Below are 21108 nucleotides of genomic sequence, written 5' to 3'. Positions count from 1 at the left end.
ACTTCTCAGCATAAGTATGATGAACAGTCCAAAAACATGTTGTTGACCTGTTCCCCGGTTCCTCCTGTCTCAGCATATGACTGCCCAGGAGCTGTGGCTGTGTGGCCTGCTGCTACAGGAGCACTTTGGAGAGGATAGGCACTCACCTGCTCAGAGGAGGGGCACAGAACCTCAGGACCATCGCCAATGAGACCAACACACCACTGGACCTGGTACTAAAACAAACGCACACACATAAAACATTGTTCAACAGGGGTGGTGACCCTGTCTCTTCTGCAGGTGAAGAAGTCTCTGTGTGTGTTGGTACAGCACGGTGCTTGTGAGTTCGGGCCGGCGAGGGCCCGGGAGTCCAGTAAGGTACCGGGCCAGCTGTGAGCGGGTTCTAAGTGTTCTGCGGTACATCTACACAGCTAAGACCCTGTATGGAGACACAGGAGAACTCATCGTGGAGGAGGTCCTACAACGAGGCCATATGACCTTGAGCAACACAGTAAAGACTGTAGCTGACCGACTCACTCATAACATGGAGGGTGTGTGAGAGAGCGATTACAAGACGTATGATTATTCTATATTTTCTTCTCCTATCCTCATGATTTTTCTCTCTGTAGAGGGTCGTAGTATGGAGTACAGTGAGGTGGTCTCCGCCTTCTCTAAGCTGGTGGAGACTCACTTCCTGCAGCGCTGTCCTCCGGTGGCCGAGATGGGAACTGCAGCCACCTCCACTGCCCCCCCAACAGCAGAGAGCAACCCCGACTGCTACACACTGCCCCATGTCACACTCATAGGTACCGCAAACACTTTGTCTCATATAACACGTAGTACCTTTTCACCTGTGTGCTTACCCACATGTAAACCTCCTGCTATATGTAATTCAGTAAATAGTTGCTATACACTCGCTTGTTGTGTTTGTGGGGCAGGTTGTGGGAAGCGCAGACGCTCCAGTGACGACAGTGAGGAGCAGAGAGGAGGGAAGAAAGTCAAGATGGACTCAGAGGTCAGACCCTCTACTCTTGACACTCAGAGATAATGGGCTGCTATAGAGAATCAGAGAACCTTGTTCCGTTTTTCTTTTACTCCTCTCAATAAGGAATATCTCCTCCCTCCCTCTCTTTCCAGTCGTGTGGTGATGAGGGGATCTACTGGCAGGTGAACTTTGAGAGGTTCCATCAGCACTTCAGAGACCAGGCCATCATTAGTGCTGTGGCCAGCAAACTGGACCAGGTCAGTGTCACAGACCCCTACAGACCACCTCGGTATGCTTGTAGACCAGGAGAGATTTAATGGGGGTGGTCTAAGTCAGTGATTCCCAAACTGAGGGGTTAGCAGGGAGGGCGTGGCCTAGTTAAATAAATAAAAAATGGCAACATTTTCTCTGCACTTCAAGATAAAATGTGTAGAATTGCAGGAAAGCTTTAAACCTACCAGATGTTTTCTCCACCAACAAGACGGGTGTGAACTAGATGAAGAACCGATTATGATTTTTCAACGCCGATACCGATTATTGGAGGACAAAAAAGCCGATGCCGATTTTTAAAAATTAATTTAAAAAATGTATTTGTAATAATGACAATTACAACAATACTGAATTAACACTTATTTTAACTTAATATAATACATCAATAAAATCAATTTAGCCTCAAGTAGATAATGAAACATGTTCAATTTGGTTTAAATAATGCAAAAACAGTGTTGGAGAAGAACGTAAAAGAGCAATATGTGCTATGTAAGAAAGCTAATGTTTCAGTTCCTTGCTCAGAACATGAGAACATATGAAAGCTGGTGGTTCCTTTTAACATGAGTTTTCAATATTCCCAGGTAAGAAGTTTTAGGTTGTAGTTATTATAGGACTATTTCCCTCTATACCATTTGTATTTCATTAACCTTTGACTAGTAGATGTTCTTATAGGCACTTTAATATTGCCAGTGTAACAGTATGGCTTCCGTCCCTCTCCTCGCTCCTCCCTGGGCTCGAACCAGCAACACAACGACAACAGCCACCATCGAAACAGCGTTACCCATGCAGAGCAAGGGAAACAACCACCCCAAGGCTCAGAGCGACTGAAGTTTGAAACGCTATTAGCGTGCGCTAACTAGCCAGCCATTTCACTTCGGTCACACCAGCCTCATCTCGGGAGTTGATAGGTTTGAAGTCATAAACAGCGCAAGGCTTGACGCACAATGAAGAGCTGCTGGCAAAACACACGAAAGTGCTGTTTGAATGAATGTTTACGCGCCTGCTTCTGCCTACCACTGCTCAGTTAGATACTTGTATGCTCAGTCAGACTATATGCAACACAGGACATGCTAGATAATATCTAGTAATATCATCAACCATGTGTAGTTAACAAGTGATTATGACTGATTGTTTGTTATAAGATAAGTTTAATGCTAGCTAGCAACTTACCTTGGCTTACTGCATTTGCGTAACAGGCAGTCTCCTTGTGGAGTGCAACGAGAGAGAGGCAGGTCGTTATTGCGTTGGACTAGTTAACTGTAAGGTCGCAAGATTGGATCCCCCGAGCTGACAAGGTGAAAATCTGTCTTTCTGCCCCTGAACGAGGCAGTTAACCCACCGTTCCTAGGTCGTCATTGAAAATAAGAATGTGTTCCTAACTGACTTGCCTGGTTAAATAAAGGTGTAAAAAAATATAATTTTTAAATCGGCGCCCAAAAATACCGATTTCCGATTGTTATGAAAACTTGAAATCGGCCCTAATTAATCGGCCGACCTCTAGTGTGAACTGTTTGTATCATGAACAGTGCTTGTGCCCATAGAAATAGATGTGTCATACGGGATGTTCCCCAATGCTGGAAGGGGGGCCTGAGTGAAAAAGACCGCTCTCTTCCCCCCCACAGACCAGTAGTGAGAACTATGTTGAGGATGAGTGAGGTTACCACCACACAGACTGCCGCCGACACTCAGCCTCTCTCAGCCAATGAGATCTTCCGCTCCCTCCTGCCCAACTACAGCATCAGCAGACCAATCCTGGACCAGTACCTCTCCCTTCTGGTGGATGACCCGGTAGGAGCAGATCAAGGATCAGATTCCCCTCCCCATATCCCAACCGTAACGATTGGGAGGTCAATTGCAGAACTGACCTTGGATCCGTGCCTAGGGGGCTGGTAAACTGATGTTTCTCCCTCCCTCTGTTCCTCAGATGGAGTTTGTGGGGAAATCAGGTGACAGTGGAGGTGGAATGTACCTGGTCAGTATCCTTTTACAACCCTGATGAAACTTGTTTTGAGTTTCTCATCCACACACCACACACTATTGTATAATAGGTAATTTCCAGTATTTCATGATACAGTTGTAAGTGGTCGTTTCTTGACTGACCACTCAGATCTCCAAAGAGCCCTGGCCAACCTGGCGAGAGCCACACTGGAGTCTGTGGTACAGGAGAGGTCGGTGTGTCTGTGTTTGTCAGAGTTGGTCTGTGTCCATTTACTGTGTTTAGCCCACGGTGGCTACATAACTTGTAGGGTGTCACTCATTCAACCTTTCCCATTGACAGGATTGGCTCGCGGTCGGCTAGGATCTTCCGTCTGTTGCTAAGGAAACCTGGAGCAGAAGCAGGTGGAGGACTTTGCTATGATCCCTGCCAAGGAGGCCAAAGACATGCTGTACACACTGCTGTCAGAGAACCTGGTACAACTACAGGTAAAACACACACTATACAAACCATACATTATCATGCTGACCTGTGTTTTTCCACCCTAGGAAATTCCTAAGACTCCTGACCACGCCCCTTCACGTACCTTCTACCTGTACACTGTCAACCAGCTGCCTACTGCCCGGCTACTGCTACAAGGTACACATTCAAACTAAGCTATACTATGAGCAGCAGTATGAAACACTGATATTGCAGATGAGCGTGATGCAAGATGTCTCACTCGGGACAAAATATTTGCAAACCTACACTGGAGTCACAGCGGTAGTGCTGTAGTTTACTGAACACATATTGTCCACATTGACACATTAAATCCCCAGCCTCTTTCTGACTTTCTCTCTTCTACAACTGTACCTTTACATCTACATTTTAAACTGTCTAAATAAAGAGGAAATACGGAAGGAGAACGAGTCAAAAATCTACTTTCAGTTTATTAGGTACACCTATCTAGTACCAGGTCGGACCCCCCTTTGCCTCCAGAACAGCCTGAATTCTTTGCGGCATGGACTCTAAAAGTCAGAAACGTTCCACCGGGATGTTAGTCCATGCTGATGCGATGGCATCACACGGTTGCTGCAGATTGGACAGTGGTACACCACCGCCACCAGCCTGTACCGTTGACACCAGGCAGGATGGGTCCACGGACACATGCTGCTTACGGCAAATCCTGACTCTTCCATCAGCATGACGCAACAGGAACCGGGATTCGTTGAAGGTTTTTCCACTCATCAATTGTTCACTGTTGGTGATCTTGAGCCTACTGGAGCCACTTCTTCTTGTTTTTGGCTGATAGGAGTGGAACCCTGTGTGGTCGTCTGCTGCAATAGCCCATCCGTGACAAGGACCGACGAGACGTGCGTTCCGAGATGCCGTTCTGCACACCACTGTTGTCCTGTGCCGTTATTTGCCTGTTTGTGGCCCGTCTGTTAGTTTGCATGATTCTTGCTAATCTCCTTCGACCTCTCATCAACAAGCTGTTTTCGCCCACAGGACTGCCGCTGACTGGATGCTTTTTGTTTTTCCATTCCTGGGAAACCGTAGACACTGCTGTGCGTGAAAAGCCCAGGCCATTGGCCGTTCCTGAGATCTGGCATGCCTGACACCGACGATCATATCACTCTCAGGTCACTTAGGTCACTGGCTTTGCCCATTCTAACATTCAATCAAACATTAGTAACTGAATGCCTCAATGCCTGCCTGCTTTATATAACAAGCCACGGTCACGTGACTCAGTCTGTAGGAGCGATATATTTTGGTGAATGTGGTGGTGTACCTAATAACCTGGCCGGTGAGTACATGTCTGCATGTGTACTTTACGGTGCTGCAACTTGAGCTTCAGGACCACAACAGCAGAGACGTTTAGTGTCGCAATTCACACTCCATTGTTGCGGTAGCCCGCCTGATATTGCTTCTACATCTGCATTGCTTGCTGTTTGGGGTTTCAGGCTGCGTTTCTGTACAGCACTTTGTGACATCTACTGATGTAAAAAAGGGCTTTATAAATACATTTGATTTGATTGCTGTTTACTTCGTGCATCGCTGACTTGACAATTAATGGTGGACGTCTGACTTGCAGATAGGGCTGGGAATTGTCAAGGACCTCATGATATTATCACAATACTTAGTTGCTGATACGATATGTATTGCGATTCTCACGTTTCTATATGCAATGCGATTTGATGTTCCAAACATATTGCTCACTATATGTCTGCTGCAGAGAGACGAGAGCGCATGAGAACGTTTGTTTTGATAAGTCATGGAAATAAAAGTGCAGAAAATCTGTTGGCTTACTATTATAAAAAGAAGATGGAGAACAAGTCCAAAACAATATTGTGATATGTAACTGTATACATTTTTCCCCCATCACTACATGCAGACAGTGGCTAATCTGATTGAGAGGCGCCTCTTCGAGACCAAGGAGAACAAGTGAGTTTATTGATTGATTCCTAAGTGGATGGATGGATAGATTTGGTTTTATTCTCTAAGTCTCCTGCTAAGGTCTCTTTAGGTCCGCATATTGACTTTTAGAGGACAACAGAGGACCACAATGGAAACAAGTCTGACTTTTTGTGTATATAATCCTCAGCAATTTTGGTACATGTATAATACTTCCTGTGTTTGATTGACAGGCGTCTGCTGGAGAAGTCCCAGCGAATTGAGGCGATCCTGGCATCGCTGCAGGCCAGTGGGGCGGAGCCTGAACAGCTGACAGGTGGAGGAGATGATCACTGCCCCCGAGAGACAGCAGCTAGAAGCCCTGTGACATCACATCAACAAGTACTGCATTACCACTGCACCTTAATTACCACTGCACCTTAATTACCACTGCGCCTTAATTACCACTGCACCTTAATTACCACTGCACCTTAATTACCACTACATCCATACTATAGATCTATAGAGACAGCAGCTAGAAGCCCTGCGACATCACATCAACAAGTACTGCATTACCACTGCACCTTAATTACCACTGCACCTTAATTACCACTGCGCCTTAATTACCACTGCACCTTAATTACCACTGCGCATTACATTTACATTTACATTTAAGTCATTTAGCAGACGCTCTTATCCAGAGCGACTTACAAATTGGTGCGTTCACCTTAAGACATCCAGTGGAACAGCCACTTTACAATAGTGCATCTAAATCTTTTAAGGGGGGTGAGAAGGATTACTTTATCCTATCCTAGGTATTCCTGAAAGAGGTGGGGTTTCAGGTGTCTCCGGAAGGTGGTGATTGACTACGCTGTCCTGGCGTCGTGAGGGAGTTTGTTCCACCATTGGGGGGCCAGAGCAGCGAACAGTTTTGACTGGGCTGCGCGGGAACTGTACTTCCTCAGTGGTAGGGAGGCGAGCAGGCCAGAGGTGGATGAACGCAGTGCCCTTGTTTGGGTGTAGGGCCTGATCAGAGCCTGGAGGTACTGAGGTGCCGTTCCCTCACAGCTCCGTAGGCAAGCACCATGGTCTTGTAGCGGATGCGAGCTTCAACTGGAAGCCAGTGGAGAGAGCGGAGGAGCGGGGTGACGGAGAGAACTTGGGAAGGTTGAACACCAGACGGGCTGCGGCGTTCTGGATGAGTTGTAGGGGTTTAATGGCACAGGCAGGGAGCCCAGCCAACAGCGAGTTGCAGTAATCCAGACGGGAGATGACAAGTGCCTGGATTAGGACCTGCGCCGCTTCCTGTGTGAGGCAGGGTCGTACTCTGCGAATGTTGTAGAGCATGAACCTACAAGAACGGGCCACCGCCTTGATGTTAGTTGAGAACGACAGGGTGTTGTCCAGGATCACGCCAAGGTTCTTAGCGCTCTGGGAGGAGGACACAATGGAGTTGTCAACCGTGATGGCGAGATCATGGAACGGGCAGTCCTTCCCCGGGAGGAAGAGCAGCTCCGTCTTGCCGAGGTTCAGCTTGAGGTGGTGATCCGTCATCCACACCGATATGTCTGCCAGACATGCAGAGATGCGATTCGCCACCTGGTCATCAGAAGGGGGAAAGGAGAAGATTAATTGTGTGTCGTCTGCATAGCAATGATAGGAGAGACCATGTGAGGTTATGACAGAGCCAAGTGACTTGGTGTATAGCGAGAATAGGAGAGGGCCTAGAACAGAGCCCTGGGGGACGCCAGTGGTGAGAGCGCGTGGTGAGGAGACAGATTCTCGCCACGCCACCTGGTAGGAGCGACCTGTCAGGTAGGACGCAATCCAAGCGTGGGCCGCGCCGGAGATGCCCAACTCGGAGAGGGTGGAGAGGAGGATCTGATGGTTCACAGTATCGAAGGCAGCCGATAGGTCTAGAAGGATGAGAGCAGAGGAGAGAGAGTTAGCTTTAGCAGTGCGGAGGGCCTCCGTGATACAGAGAAGAGCAGTCTCAGTTGAATGACTAGTCTTGAAACCTGACTGATTTGGATCAAGAAGGTCATTCTGAGAGAGATAGCGGGAGAGCTGGCCAAGGACGGCACGTTCCAAGAGTTTTGGAGAGAAAAGAAAGAAGCCTTAATTACCACTGCACCTTAATTACCACTACATCCATACTATAGATCTATAGAGACAGTGGCTAGAAGCCCTGTGACATCACATCAACAAATACTGCATTACCACTGCACCTTAATTACCACTGCACCTTAATTACCACTGCACCTTAATTACCACTGCGCCTTAATTACCACTGCACCTTAATTACCACTGCGCCTTAATTACCACTGCGCCTTAATTACCACTGCACCTTAATTACCACTGCACCTTAATTACCACTGCACCTTAATTACCACTACATCCATACTATAGATCTATAGAGACAGCAGCTAGAAGCCCTGTGACATCACATCAACAAATACTGCATTACTACTACTACTAATACACACGTACTATAGATCAGGGATGGGCAACTTTGATGGGGATGGGGGGGCCACAAAAAATATGAGCATCGCGGGTCTGCGCACCACATCCATACCCACTCTTGCAGTCAGAGCCGACCCTTTTAGGGGCCCTAAACTAGGAGACAATACATTTACTTTTTAGAGTACATTTCCTGCAATTCTACACATTTTGCCATAAGGTGGAGAGAAATGTTTTCTATTTTTAATATGCTATCTGAGTGAGAGGGATGAATTCAACCATGATTACTGCTAGTTTAGATAAGACTAACAATGTACAGAATGTTAGCTGACATGGGGGAGTGACTGTCAGTGACTGACATAACAAGAGAAACTGCTGATGCACAACAAATGTCAAAATTGCAACTTGTGTATTCTACTATTGTAACACTCCACAGTAAGTTGAGACCTCCAACTGGAAGACCTACGACGTCACATCAACAAGTACTACTACTAAATCAAATCAAAGTTTATTTGTCATGTGTATTACAGTGAAATGCTTACTTACCAACGGTGTGATTTTTAGGTAAACAATGGATAAGTAAAAAAACAATAAAAAAAATAAAAAAATAGTGAAAAATAGCAGTAGCGAGGCTATATACAGTAGAGGCTATATACAGTAGAGGCTATATACAGTAGAGGCTATATACAGTAGAGGCTATATACAGTAGAGGCTATATACAGTAGAGGCTATATACATACAGTAGAGGCTATATACAGTAGAGGCTATATACATACAGTAGAGGCTATATACAGTAGGGGCTATATACAGTAGAGGCTATATACATACAGTAGAGGCTATATACATACAGTAGAGGCTATATACATACAGTAGAGGCTATATACATACAGTAGAGGCTATATACAGTAGGGGCTATATACAGTAGGGGCTATATACAGTAGGGGCTATATACAGGGGAGGGGCTATATACAGGGGAGGGGCTATATACAGGGGAGGGGCTATATACAGGGGAGGGGCTATATACAGGGGAGGGGCTATATACAGGGGAGAGGCTATATACAGGGGAGAGGCTATATACAGGGGAGAGGCTATATACAGGGGCGAGGCTATATACAGTGGCGAGGCTATATACAGGGGAGAGGCTATATACAGGGGAGAGGCTATATACAGGGGAGAGGCTATATACAGGGGAGAGGCTATATACAGGGGAGAGGCTATATACAGGGGAGAGGCTATATACAGTGGCGAGGCTATATACAGGAGAGAGGCTATATACAGGCACTGGTTAGTCAGGCTGATTGAGGTAGTATGTACATGTAGATATGGTTAAAGTGACTATGCATATATGATGAACAGAGAGTAGCAGTAGCGTAAAAGAGGGGTTGGTGGGTGGCGGGACACAATGCAGATAGTCCTGGTAGCCAATGTCTGGGGACACCGGTTAGTCGGGCTAATTGAGGTAGTATGTACATGAATGTATAGTTTGAAGTGACTGCATTATTGATAAACAGAGAGTAGCAGCAGCATAAAAGAGAAGTTGGGGGGGTGGAACAATGTAAATAGTCCGAGTAGCCATTTGTTTACCTATTCGAGAGTCGTATGGGGGTAAAAGCTGTTGAGAAGCCTTTTGGTGCTCCGGTACCGCTTGCCATGCGGTAGTAGAGAGAACAGTCTATGACTGGAGTGGCTGGGGTCTTTGACAATTTTTAGGGCCTTCCTCTGACACCGCCTGGTGTAGAGGTCCTGGATGGCAGGAAGCTTGGCACCAGTGATGCACTGGGCCGTACGCACTACCCTCTGTAGTGCCTGACGGTCGGAGGCCGAGCACTTGCCATACCAGGTGGTGATGCAACCAGTCAGGATGCTACTGCTACGACACTCATACTATATATCTATAGACAACAGCTAGAGGCCTACGACATCACATCAACAAGTACTACTACATACTTGTTATTACTACATTACTGTAGCTTTATTACCTCTTTCTTTTACTTGTTTCTTTTCTCCCTGAAGGTTGGACTCTACAGAGAACCAGGTGGATGAGACTCTTTCTACTGGAGTCCTACATCTTCTCTACCAAGACCAAGTGAGAGGGAGGGAGGGGAGGGAGGAGGAGGGGAGAAACACAATGGACATAAAGTTGCATCAATAAAATGTTTGCGTTTTCATATACCTGACTCACTTGGTGCTTTTTCTGCCTGACGTACAGACGTCGTTATTTCAGTTATATGTTCAACAATGTCTGCTAGTGTGAAAGTGTTTTTTCTTTTATAGAATGAAGTAGTCTGAAATGCCAGATTTAAAAAATAAAAAAACGTTATGTAATAAAATATTTGGTTCATGTGAATGAATGATCCTATGTATGTATAAATGAACATGAAAGAAACTAAAATAACATTTACAAAAACTTTAATTATCAAGTTAATTTGACAAAAAATGAACTGTACTGTAGAGAAAATGGGTGAAAAATCTAAAGTCATGATGACTTCTGAATATTAAATAGACAGTTTGGTTTGTAACAGCTTTTCATAGAAATACAAATATATTCACATGATTATAAGTGGCCCCCATTATCAGGTAGTGCATTTTCATTCAATAGCCTGTACTATATCTACTTATACAACATGGTACTAATTACAGGTTGATGCCTGTACTATATCTACTTATACAACATGGTACTAATTACAGGTTGATACCTGTACTGTATCTACTTATACAACATGGTACTAATTACAGGTTGATGCCTGTACTATATCTACTTATACAACATGGTACTAATTACAGGTTGATGCCTGTACTATATCTACTTATACAACATGGTACTAATTACAGGTCGATGCCTGTACTATATCTACTTATACAACATGGTACTAATTACAGGTCGATGCCTGTACTATATCTACTTATACAACATGGTACTAATTACAGGTTGATACCTGTACTGTATCTACTTATACAACATGGTACTAATTACAGGTCGATGCCTGTACGGTATCTACATATACAACATGGTACTAATTACAGGTCGATACCTGTACTATATCTACTTATACAACATGGTACTAATTACAGGTCGATGCCTGTACTATATCTACTTATACAACATGGTACTAATTACAGGTCGATGCCTGTACTGTATCTACTTATACAACATGGTACTAATTACAGGTTGATACCTGTACTGTATCTACTTATACAACATGGTACTAATTACAGGTTGATGCCTGTACTATATCTACTTATACAACATGGTACTAATTACAGGTTGATGCCTGTACTATATCTACTTATACAACATGGTACTAATTACAGGTCGATGCCTGTACTATATCTACTTATACAACATGGTACTAATTACAGGTCGATGCCTATACTATATCTACTTATACAACATGGTACTAATTACAGGTTGATACCTGTACTGTATCTACTTATACAACATGGTACTAATTACAGGTCGATGCCTGTACGGTATCTACATATACAACATGGTACTAATTACAGGTCGATACCTGTACTATATCTACTTATACAACATGGTACTAATTACAGGTCGATGCCTGTACTATATCTACTTATACAACATGGTACTAATTACAGGTCGATGCCTGTACTGTATCTACTTATACAACATGGTACTAATTACAGGTCGATGCCTGTACGGTATCTACTTATACAACATGGTACTAATTACAGGTCGATACCTGTACTGTATCTACTTATACAACATGGTACTAATTACAGGTCGATGCCTGTACTATATTTACTTATACAACATGGTACTAATTACAGGTCGATGCCTGTACTGTATCTACTTATACAACATGGTACTAATTACAGGTCGATGCCTGTACTATATCTACTTATACAACATGGTACTAATTACAGGTCGATGCCTGTACTGTATCTACTTATACAACATGGTACTAATTACAGGTCGATGCCTGTACTATATCTACTTATACAACATGGTACTAATTACAGGTTAATACCTGTACGGTATCTACATATACAACATGGTACTAATTACAGGTCGATGCATGTACTATATTTACTTATACAACATGGTACTAATTACAGGTTGATACCTGTACTGTATCTACTTATACAACATGGTACTAATTACAGGTCGATGCCTGTACTATATCTACTTATACAACATGGTACTAATTACAGGTCGATGCCTGTACTGTATCTACTTATACAACATGGTACTAATTACAGGTCGATGCCTGTACTATATCTACTTATACAACATGGTACTAATTACAGGTCGATGCCTGTACTGTATCTACTTATACAGATCTATGCTGTTTGAAATCTGCAGTCATTGAACATCATACCCAGTCACATTGCACCAGGAGTGTCAAACTCATTCCACAGAGGGCTGTGTGTCTGTAGGTTTTTGTTTTCTCCATTCAATTAAGACCTAGACAACCAGTTGAGGGGAGTCCCTCACTAAGCCGTGACCTTAATTCATCCATCAAGTACAAGGGTGGAGTGAACCTGCAGACACTCGGCCCTCCGTGGAATGAGTTTGACACGTAGTGTACAGCATTATTTCCTGTCTGGAACATCTCTGCAGAAAACTCATGTACACGTCCTTCCTGCTGTACGTTTCTAAACAGGTGTGTAACTACAGCCCTACAGCCATGGGTTCACCTGTAGAAACAGACAAGATGTTGGGGTGTCTGATGATAGATGCAGTCTGTGCCATGTGGTGTTAGGTGTTTTGACAGTTCAGACACACACTGGGCAACGCTCATCTATACCGGCTGTGCGTTCTTTATGGGGGGGGGGCACGATTTAGAAGAGAGGGAAGGCATCTGTTTTTATTGCTGGGGGGGCGGAGCAGTCTCTGTGCAGGTTGTTGCCATGGGGATGGGCACGAAGTGGACTGTTTCTGTGGTTCTCTGGTTGTCACAGATCCTGTATCCATTGACTGACATCATGGCGGCGAGGGGCGGGCTCAGTCTTCGAGTTCCTCGTCCTTTATCTGTTTACGAGTGAAGAACCCCAGCTGGAGAAAGGAGGGATGAGAAGGAAGGAGTGAAATCCAAAGTGTTGATCTTTACCACAAAGGCAGAGGAGAAACAAGTTGTTGCAGAGTGTGAGGTACAGAGGTACTGTATGGTGAGGTGTGATTGGTGTACCTTCCACATTGCGAAGATGATGAGGGCCAATAGCAGAAGCCCTCCAATGATGCTACCTATCAGAATCCAGAGAGAAATAGGGATGGCCCGCCCCTTTAGTACCTCCAACACCGTCTGATGGAGAGAAAGAGAAAAAAGGCTGATAAGTAGAGACAGTCTGACAGATATCATCACCCTATACCAGCTTCCTACTCTATCTGGATGTAAACAACAGACAGTCTGACAGATATTCATCACCCTATACCAGCTTCCTACTCTATCTGGATGTAAACAACAGACAGACAGACAGATATCATCACCCTATGGCAGCTTCCTACTCTATCTCGATGTAAACAACAGACAGACATCATCATCCTATACCAGCTTCCTACTCTATCTGGATGTAAACAACAGACGGACAGACAGACAGATATCATCACCCTATACCAGCTTCCTACTCTATCTGGATGTAAACAACAGACAGCCATCATCATCCTATACCAGCTTCCTACTCTATCTGGATGTAAACAACAGACAGACATCCTCATCCTATACCAGCTTCCTACTCTATCTGGATGTAAACAACAGACAGACAGACAGATATCATCACCCTGTACCAGCTTCCTACTCTATCTGGATGTAAACAACAGACAGACATCATCATCCTATACCAGGGGCCTGTTGCACAAAAGTAGAATTAAGACATCCGGGATAAATGACTCAGCTGAGCTCAATGAAGCCAAAACATGTGCGTCCAGGCTTAATTGGTTGCACAAAGACCAAGCCAGGATGAGCAGACACGGATTCATTAAGCCAGGTGAAACCAATCCTGGATAGGTGCGCGCTCACGGCTCACTCAAATAGACCCCGCCACAGATCACAGATTAACTGATTTACCATGGCAACTAGAGCCGCGTACTTTTCCCCGTCGGAAGCACAAATCCTCATGGAGGCATACGAGGAGGTAAAATATATAATTAAGAAGAAAGGCAACACCGCCACAGTGATAAAGCAAAGAGAAAAAGCGTGGCAAAGTATTGCAGACCGCCTGAATGCGTAAGTAGTGCACAATTACACACTCACCGCTCCGCTGAAACATCACAATTACAATTCAAATATTTAATTCACATCTCCAAAAATGCAGTTGTACTGTAATTATGAAACGGTTAAATTTTTAATTGAAATGCACTGCAGATATGAGTGAAATTGTGTAAAGTAACTCCATCACACTGTATAAAGCTATGATACATTTTTTGATATTTTTACTGAAAACAAGACAAAAATACCAAGTAATTTTTGCAGTGTGACTCCATTAAATGTGTGTGTGTGTGTGTGTGTGTAGATTAAACATGAACGGGCCAAAACGGACATGGCAGCAGGTCAAAATCAAATACAAGAACATTCTGCAGAATGGTATGGTCCCTGACTAATATTTAACAAAGCACAAGCATATATTGTACCCAGAAGGTGCCTGCTCACACATTGTCTGTACTGTTTTAGCAGTGAAAAAGAATACCCACAGACAAGGCACGGGTGGTGGGTCACCAAAGGCTGACCTTACCCCAGCAGAGGACATGGCCTTGGAGCTAAATAAAGGCAGGCCCGTCTTAGAGGGGATCCCTGGGGGAAAGAGACGAGCATAGGTTCCTCCCAAGATGCCACCCGCTTCATTCAAGGTATGTCCTTCCATCTCTACATGGGATACAACCACATTCATATTGAATCAATTTGGACTGTCTGACTTTGGTTTACCTATTGCCTTGCAGTGCCTGGCAGCACTGTGTTCCTGTTAGAGCCACCAGCACAAGCACCAGACGATGCTGATCCAGTGAGTACTCCATCAAAGGCATACTGTAGGCCTGGCATGTCTTGTCTACTAGCTTCAATATGAATCCGATTAAATGTGATAGGGTGAAGGCCCCAGTGCAGCAGCAACAGCACATGATGGAGACGATGATGAGGAGGAGACCATCTCTCTGGATTCCAGAAGGCATGAGGTATCATGTTAAGACTGTGAAAGTACTATTTACTCTACAATGGTGAGGAGTCCTCATCAAAATCAAAAATCTAATTTCTTTTACAGGACCCAGATGCTATACAGTGGGAAAACCAGCCTGGCAACATAGTGCGTATTAATAAAAGGACACCACATCCTGCCAAATTCCAGCTGCGCTAATTGTATTGTATTCACAGAGCTCACAAGCTATCAGAAAGTTGTATGGCAACCACCTCCGGCGCCAAATAGAACTGGCAGACATAGACATTCAGTACAAGAAGAAAAAGATGGAAAATCTTGCACTGGAGTCCGAAATAAAAAAAAAGAGGACAATTAGGAAACTGGACCTTGAAATAAAAAAACTTGAGAGGGAGGTGAGATATGCCTTCAATGTACACTGTATGCTAACTGTAACACAAATGTATTAATCATTATTTTTCTTTCCTCCCCGGCTCCAAGAAGATGACACAGCTCAAAATAAAAATTAGGTATATTCTCGTAAAGTCAAGTGAGCCATGACATATGAGCTCTTATTGTGAGCACACAGGACGGTGGCATCTTTCTAAGGTTTTTTTATTTTCCCAGCAATCAGTACAACCAAGTCATCGTTATAAGGCATCGCCCTCTTTTGCCCACCCCCAGCACCAGGTGTGGCCACTAGCCTATATGAAGGCCCAAAATTGTGTGTTCCTTTCTGCTCTGACAATGGCATGCCCATTCGTGCGAGATGTGGTGGATGAAGAAGCACTTGTGCTGAGGAGAGCCTTCAGGCGAGAAAGGGTCTTCAGGGACCGGTTGGACCCACTGGCCTTCCCTGATGACCATCTATATGAAAGATACAGGTTTTCTGCAGATGGCATCAGGTATCTATGCAGACTACTGGGTCCCAGGATTAAGCACCGCACTGCACGGAGCCATGCACTGAGTGTGGAGCAAATGGTTTGTGTGGCCTTGCGCTTTTTGCTAGTGGAGCCTTCCTGTACTCAGTGGGGGATGCAGAACAGCTGAACAAGGCCACAATTTGCCGCACAATAAGGAGTGTGTGTCTGGCTATCAAAGCATTAGCAGATGTCTTCATCTCCTTCCCTGGCCACAGAAGACTCTGTGACATCAAAGAGGAGTTCTATAGGATTGCAGGTAAGAGGATCTACAAATTACAGGACAACTGTTAACACATAGTAGGATACTCATTACTTTGTGTGACAGGTTTCCCCAATGTCATTGGTGCAGTGGACTGCACACACATAAGGATAAAAGCCCCCTCAGGTGCCCATGAGGCCGATTTTGTGAATAGGAAATCCTTTCACAGCATTAATGTTCAGGTGAACATAACTTTTTGATATTGTCCATTGACGAACACTCTGCATTGCCAGTGATGTGCATTGATTGGTGTAATATTCCTCATCTTATGATTTCAGATGGTCTGCAATGCTGACTGTGTGATCAGCAATGTTGTGGCAAAATGGCCTGGCTCAGTCCATGACTCCAGAATCTTTCGGGCCTCTGAAATCTATCAGTGCCTATCACAAGGTAAGCCACACAACCCCTATTTATAACCATCATGGCTGTGTCAAGAATATCACTGTGTTTATGAGGTAGTAATGATGAGATTTTGTGTTGACAGGTGAATTCTCTGGTGTGTTGCTGGGAGACAGGGGTATGGCTGCCAGCCTTTTCTCCTGACACCTTTCACAGACCCCCAGGAAGCACAGCAGGCCTACAACCATGCCCATGCCAGGACCAGGGCCAGAGTTGAAATGACCTTTGGCCTCCTGAAGGCACGCTTTCACTGCCTTCACAAATTAAGGGTCAGCCCTGTTAGGGCATGTGATATTACTGTGGCTTGTGCTGTCCTCCACAATGTGGCCTGCCTGAGGAAGGAGAGGGCCCCCAGAGTGCCACCAGCCATGGACTGGGACAATCCGGCAATCTTCCCTGATGACGACAGTGGTCGGCTGCTGAGGGACCAATATGTGTTGAATTATTTTAGTTAGTATGTGTGCTTTCAATTTTGGTTAAATATGTCCTGCAGTGGCAGAGGAATTTGGGTTTTTTTGGGTTCGTTTTTTGACGAATTTGGCCTCTTATGATGTTTGTGCGGTATACTGTGTGTAATACAAGGCTGCAGGGAGGCTACTGCATCCATTCATTTGTCTGTTCAGTTGATGTGTATGGATTTGTCCTGCATTTATTTTAGTGTGCAGACATGCAGGGTGTGTTATATACAGACCTTTGAATGTGTCATGTATCATTTTGTATAATATGCTTGGATTCTGTGCTTTCCATCTTGTAGAGTCACTGTGACTTCAGTTTCGAAAGGAGCTGATGGTTTACCTGCTTTGTTTTGTCCTTATTCAATAAAGGAACATAATGTTACACATTGTGTTTTTATATTCATATGGAATGTGTATTTGTTTATATGACAGAGTACTAGGGCCACACTGAAGAAAAAGGATAAAGTCATACATTTATGAGGCTGGTTCTTTCTGCAGAAAAGCTACATATTGTTTTTACAGTTTTGATACTTATGACAATGTGATACTTAATATTCTGGCACATCAGCATGTCTTTGTTTATGAAACCATACTGAAGTACAATTTCACGAAATGCCCCACATCTGTCATTTTAACAACTGTCCTCCTTTAAAACAACTGGTTACAATATTATGACTTGTGTTTTTTTCCCCTCTGTGGCCCTAATATTCTATCATTTTATATATAGCCTTATAGTCTATGGGAAACTGTAAATTATCTAATGATAGCAACATCATCTAAAAATATTTTTTTATCCAAAATCATTGAAATTAATGATCACAAACGTTTAAATAATAACAGTGGGTCTAGTTATATGTGATAACAATGTATAGTGAGCAGTGAAATAACTATTGGTTTCCATTTGTGGTGACTGCTGACTGACATTAGGGATGAGATGAAATAGATCCTGGAATTTAGCCTGGTCTGGAGCAGGCTAGCTCCACAGAATAAATCTCCATGGTAATTTATACCATAACATATCCTCCTGCCCCCTATCCATCTTTAGTGCAACCGGATTACGGATCAATTGAGCCAGGATCACCAAGATATCCTGGCTTAATCCCTTATCCTAGTTTTGTGCAACAGGCCCCAGCTTCCTACTCTATCTGGATGTAAACAACAGACAGACATCATCACCCTATACCAGCTTCCTATTCTATCTGGATTTTCACAACAGACAGTCTGACAGATATCATCACCCTATACCAGCTTCCTACTCTATCTGGATGTAAACAACATACAGACAGATATTCATCACCTTATACCAGCTTCCTACTCTATATGGATGTAAACAACAGACAGACAGATATTCATCACCTTATATCAGCTTCCTACTCTATCTGGATGTAAACAACAGACAGACAGATATTCATCACCTTATACCAGCTTCCTACTCTATCTGGATGTAAACAACAGACAGACAGATATTCATCACCTTATATCAGCTTCCTACTCTATCTGGATGTAAACAACAGACAGACAGATATTCATCACCTTATACCAGCTTCCTACTCTATCTGGATGTAAACAACAGACAGACAGATATTCATCACCTTATATCAGCTTCCTACTCTATCTGGATGTAAACAACAGACAGACAGATATCATCACCCCATGGCAGCTTCCTCTATCTGGGTGTAAACGAGTCAGGCACAGACAAGGCTAAACCAGTCCTCCACTATTAGTGTTAATCCTGCTGTTCTCTCACCTCCCTCCAGATGGCGCCACTCCCCAGAGTGACCAGGTTAGATTCCTGAGCAGCCAGACGATAGGCACTCACTATCCTCACCACCTTAAACTTAGCCTGGTGACAGAGACAACGTCAGGGTGAGTGTTTTTATAGTTAGAGCTGTGTGTGAGAGAGAGAATCTTCGTACCTGTCTGAAGAAGTTGTCGTGGACCCTGCGGCTAACTCGTATGAGAGCGGTCTGTCCTCGATGCAGCTGCTGTACCTCACACACCACCTCCACACACCACGACCTGCTGCAGTTCTACACACCGCACACAGAAACATGTTACAACTGTAAATACACTATATAGCTAGTTAGGATTGTGAATGAGATCATCTTGTGCGTGGGTATTTGTGTGTGTGTGCATGTATGTGCGTGCATCAGTGTATATGTGTCTGTCTGTTCTCACCAGTAGGTCAGTCTGTTGCATGTCTTCAGGATGTAGTGGTCGTACATCTCTCTGTCTGTCCTTCTGCTGGGACACGTGACTGTCTACACTGCAATTCACCCCTGTCACCTGACATCACAAAGGTCACAGTTCAGAACCAGAGAGAAATGACAATAACTGTTTATTCCAACAGTAGTGGGAGAGGGTTAGTACTCACGTTGTAAGAGAAGACCTCAGTAACAGCCATGAAGACTCTGTCTCCAGCTGCTACAGAGGGCAGGCTCAGCCTCAACTCCAGGTTACTCACACTGTAACAGCCCAGGTTCTGCAGCTACACACAGAACACATTAGTCTGAGGTGTGTGTGTGTGTGTGTGTGTGTGTGTGTGTGTGTGTGTGTGTGTGTGTGTGTGTGTGTGTGTGTGTGTGTGTGTGTGTGTAAAGACAGTATGTATGGTTATGCGTGTGATTGTGCAGTAAGGATATTAAGGAAACAGATATATTGTGTGTGCACTGCTTACCCTGAAGTGTGTGTAGAACTCTGGTCCTATTGCCTCTGATATGGTTCTGGTTGGGTGGACCTCATAACGGTTCAGATTGGAGTCACTACAAAGAAAGGTAGAGATACAGGGAATGAGAGAGAGAGAGAGAGACAGAGACAGAGAGACCGAGAGAGAGAGACTAACCTGGTGATGAAGAGGTCAGGTTCGTACTGAACCACAGTCTGGAGCTGAACACTGTTGTCTCCCAAGGTAGCCTCTCTCTCCACACTGTCACTATGGGAACCAAGAACACAGAGATGTATGTGACAGACACATGAGAAGACAAACACACAGTACTTCTGTCTCTACTGTAGGATTATGACTAGGGTTAGACGGAATCACTGGAGGCTGAATTTCAGGTTAATTTCTAAAAGCTCCCAATAGGAATCCCTTTACATCCCTCCATAGGATTATAATGACTTACCTGGCAACTGTGAGTTTCATCTGGACTTTACTGAGCAGAGACGTACAGCTGAACTCAAACTCTAACATGAAGTTCACCTGACAGAGAGAAGATAAGAGGTGGGGGGGATTGAGTTTTTGGTATCAGAACTACACTGATCCTTGCGACATGGGGCCGTGCATTATCATGCTGAAACATGAGGTGGTGGGGATTGAGTTTTTGGTATCAGAACTACACTGATCCTTGCGACATGGGGCCGTGCATTATCATGCTGAAACATGAGGTGGTGGGGATTGAGTTTGTGGTATCAGAACTACACTGATCCTTGTGACATGGGGCCGTGCATTATCATGCTGAAACATGAGGTGGTGGGGATTGAGTTTGTGGTATCAGAACTACACTGATCCTTGTGAAATGGGGCCGTGCATTATCATGCTGAAACATAAGGTGATGGGGATTGAGTTTGTGGTATCAGAACTACACTGATCCTTGTGACATGGGGCCGTGCATTATCATGCTGAAACATGAGGTGGTGGGGATTGAGTTTGTGGTATCAGAACTACACTGATCCTTGTGACATGGGGCTGTGCATTATCATGCTGAAACATGAGGTGATGGTGGTGGATGGTATGATAATGGGCCTCAGGATCTCGTCACAGTATCTCTGTGCATTCAAATGATCATCCATAAAATGCAATTGTGTTTGTTGTCCGTAGGTTATGCCTGTCCATACCATAACCCCACTGCCACCATGGGGCCCTCTGTGAACAACGTTGACATCAGCCAACCGCTCACCCACACAACGCCATACACGCTGCCTGCCATCTGCCCGGTACAGTTGAAACCGGGATTCATCCGTGAAGAGCACACTTCTCCAGCGTA

At 44.4% G+C, this 21108-nt stretch overlaps 2 protein-coding genes and 1 long non-coding RNA gene across 4 annotated transcripts in view; 2 read left to right on the top strand and 1 right to left on the bottom strand.

The window, feature by feature from the left end:
• The first annotated feature begins 76 nt into the window (after positions 1-76).
• LOC115126743 (DNA-directed RNA polymerase III subunit RPC3-like) lies at positions 77-10093 on the top strand. The gene is made up of 13 exons (XM_065006498.1): positions 77-138; positions 310-530; positions 609-785; positions 918-994; positions 1117-1253; positions 2857-3022; positions 3159-3180; positions 3555-3658; positions 3719-3809; positions 5114-5124; positions 5545-5594; positions 5798-5880; positions 10017-10093. Exons 1-13 carry the CDS (start codon positions 77-79, stop codon positions 10091-10093), a joined length of 1278 nt encoding a protein of 425 aa, XP_064862570.1.
• A 302-nt stretch (positions 10094-10395) lies between these two features.
• Positions 10396-21108, bottom strand: part of LOC115128009 (integrin alpha-10-like) — a 58821-nt gene continuing 48108 nt past the window's right edge. The window contains exons 22-30 of the mRNA XM_065007222.1: positions 20248-20324; positions 19968-20057; positions 19803-19887; positions 19500-19613; positions 19304-19411; positions 19042-19155; positions 18873-18968; positions 13157-13270; positions 10396-13023 (exon numbers count right to left, since the gene is read on the bottom strand). Coding sequence (XP_064863294.1) covers positions 12973-13023; positions 13157-13270; positions 18873-18968; positions 19042-19155; positions 19304-19411; positions 19500-19613; positions 19803-19887; positions 19968-20057; positions 20248-20324 — 849 coding nt within the window. The 3' untranslated portion in view covers positions 10396-12972. The remainder of the gene's footprint in view (positions 13024-13156; positions 13271-18872; positions 18969-19041; positions 19156-19303; positions 19412-19499; positions 19614-19802; positions 19888-19967; positions 20058-20247; positions 20325-21108) is intronic.
• Positions 13460-17528, top strand: LOC135563779 (uncharacterized). Of its 2 annotated transcripts, XR_010460495.1 has the most exons (9): positions 13461-14191; positions 14478-14548; positions 14636-14811; positions 14902-14963; positions 15046-15132; positions 15219-15260; positions 15329-16453; positions 16550-16661; positions 16756-17528. It is a non-coding gene; the product is annotated as an uncharacterized LOC135563779 (long non-coding RNA). The 2 variants fall into 2 exon arrangements; XR_010460494.1 differs by having other exon boundaries at positions 13460-14191; positions 15219-16453.

This window comes from Oncorhynchus nerka, linkage group LG3 (genome assembly GCF_034236695.1).
Source record: "Oncorhynchus nerka isolate Pitt River linkage group LG3, Oner_Uvic_2.0, whole genome shotgun sequence".
Lineage (NCBI taxonomy): Eukaryota > Metazoa > Chordata > Actinopteri > Salmoniformes > Salmonidae > Oncorhynchus > Oncorhynchus nerka.
This window is presented reverse-complemented; position numbering and strand designations above follow the sequence as displayed.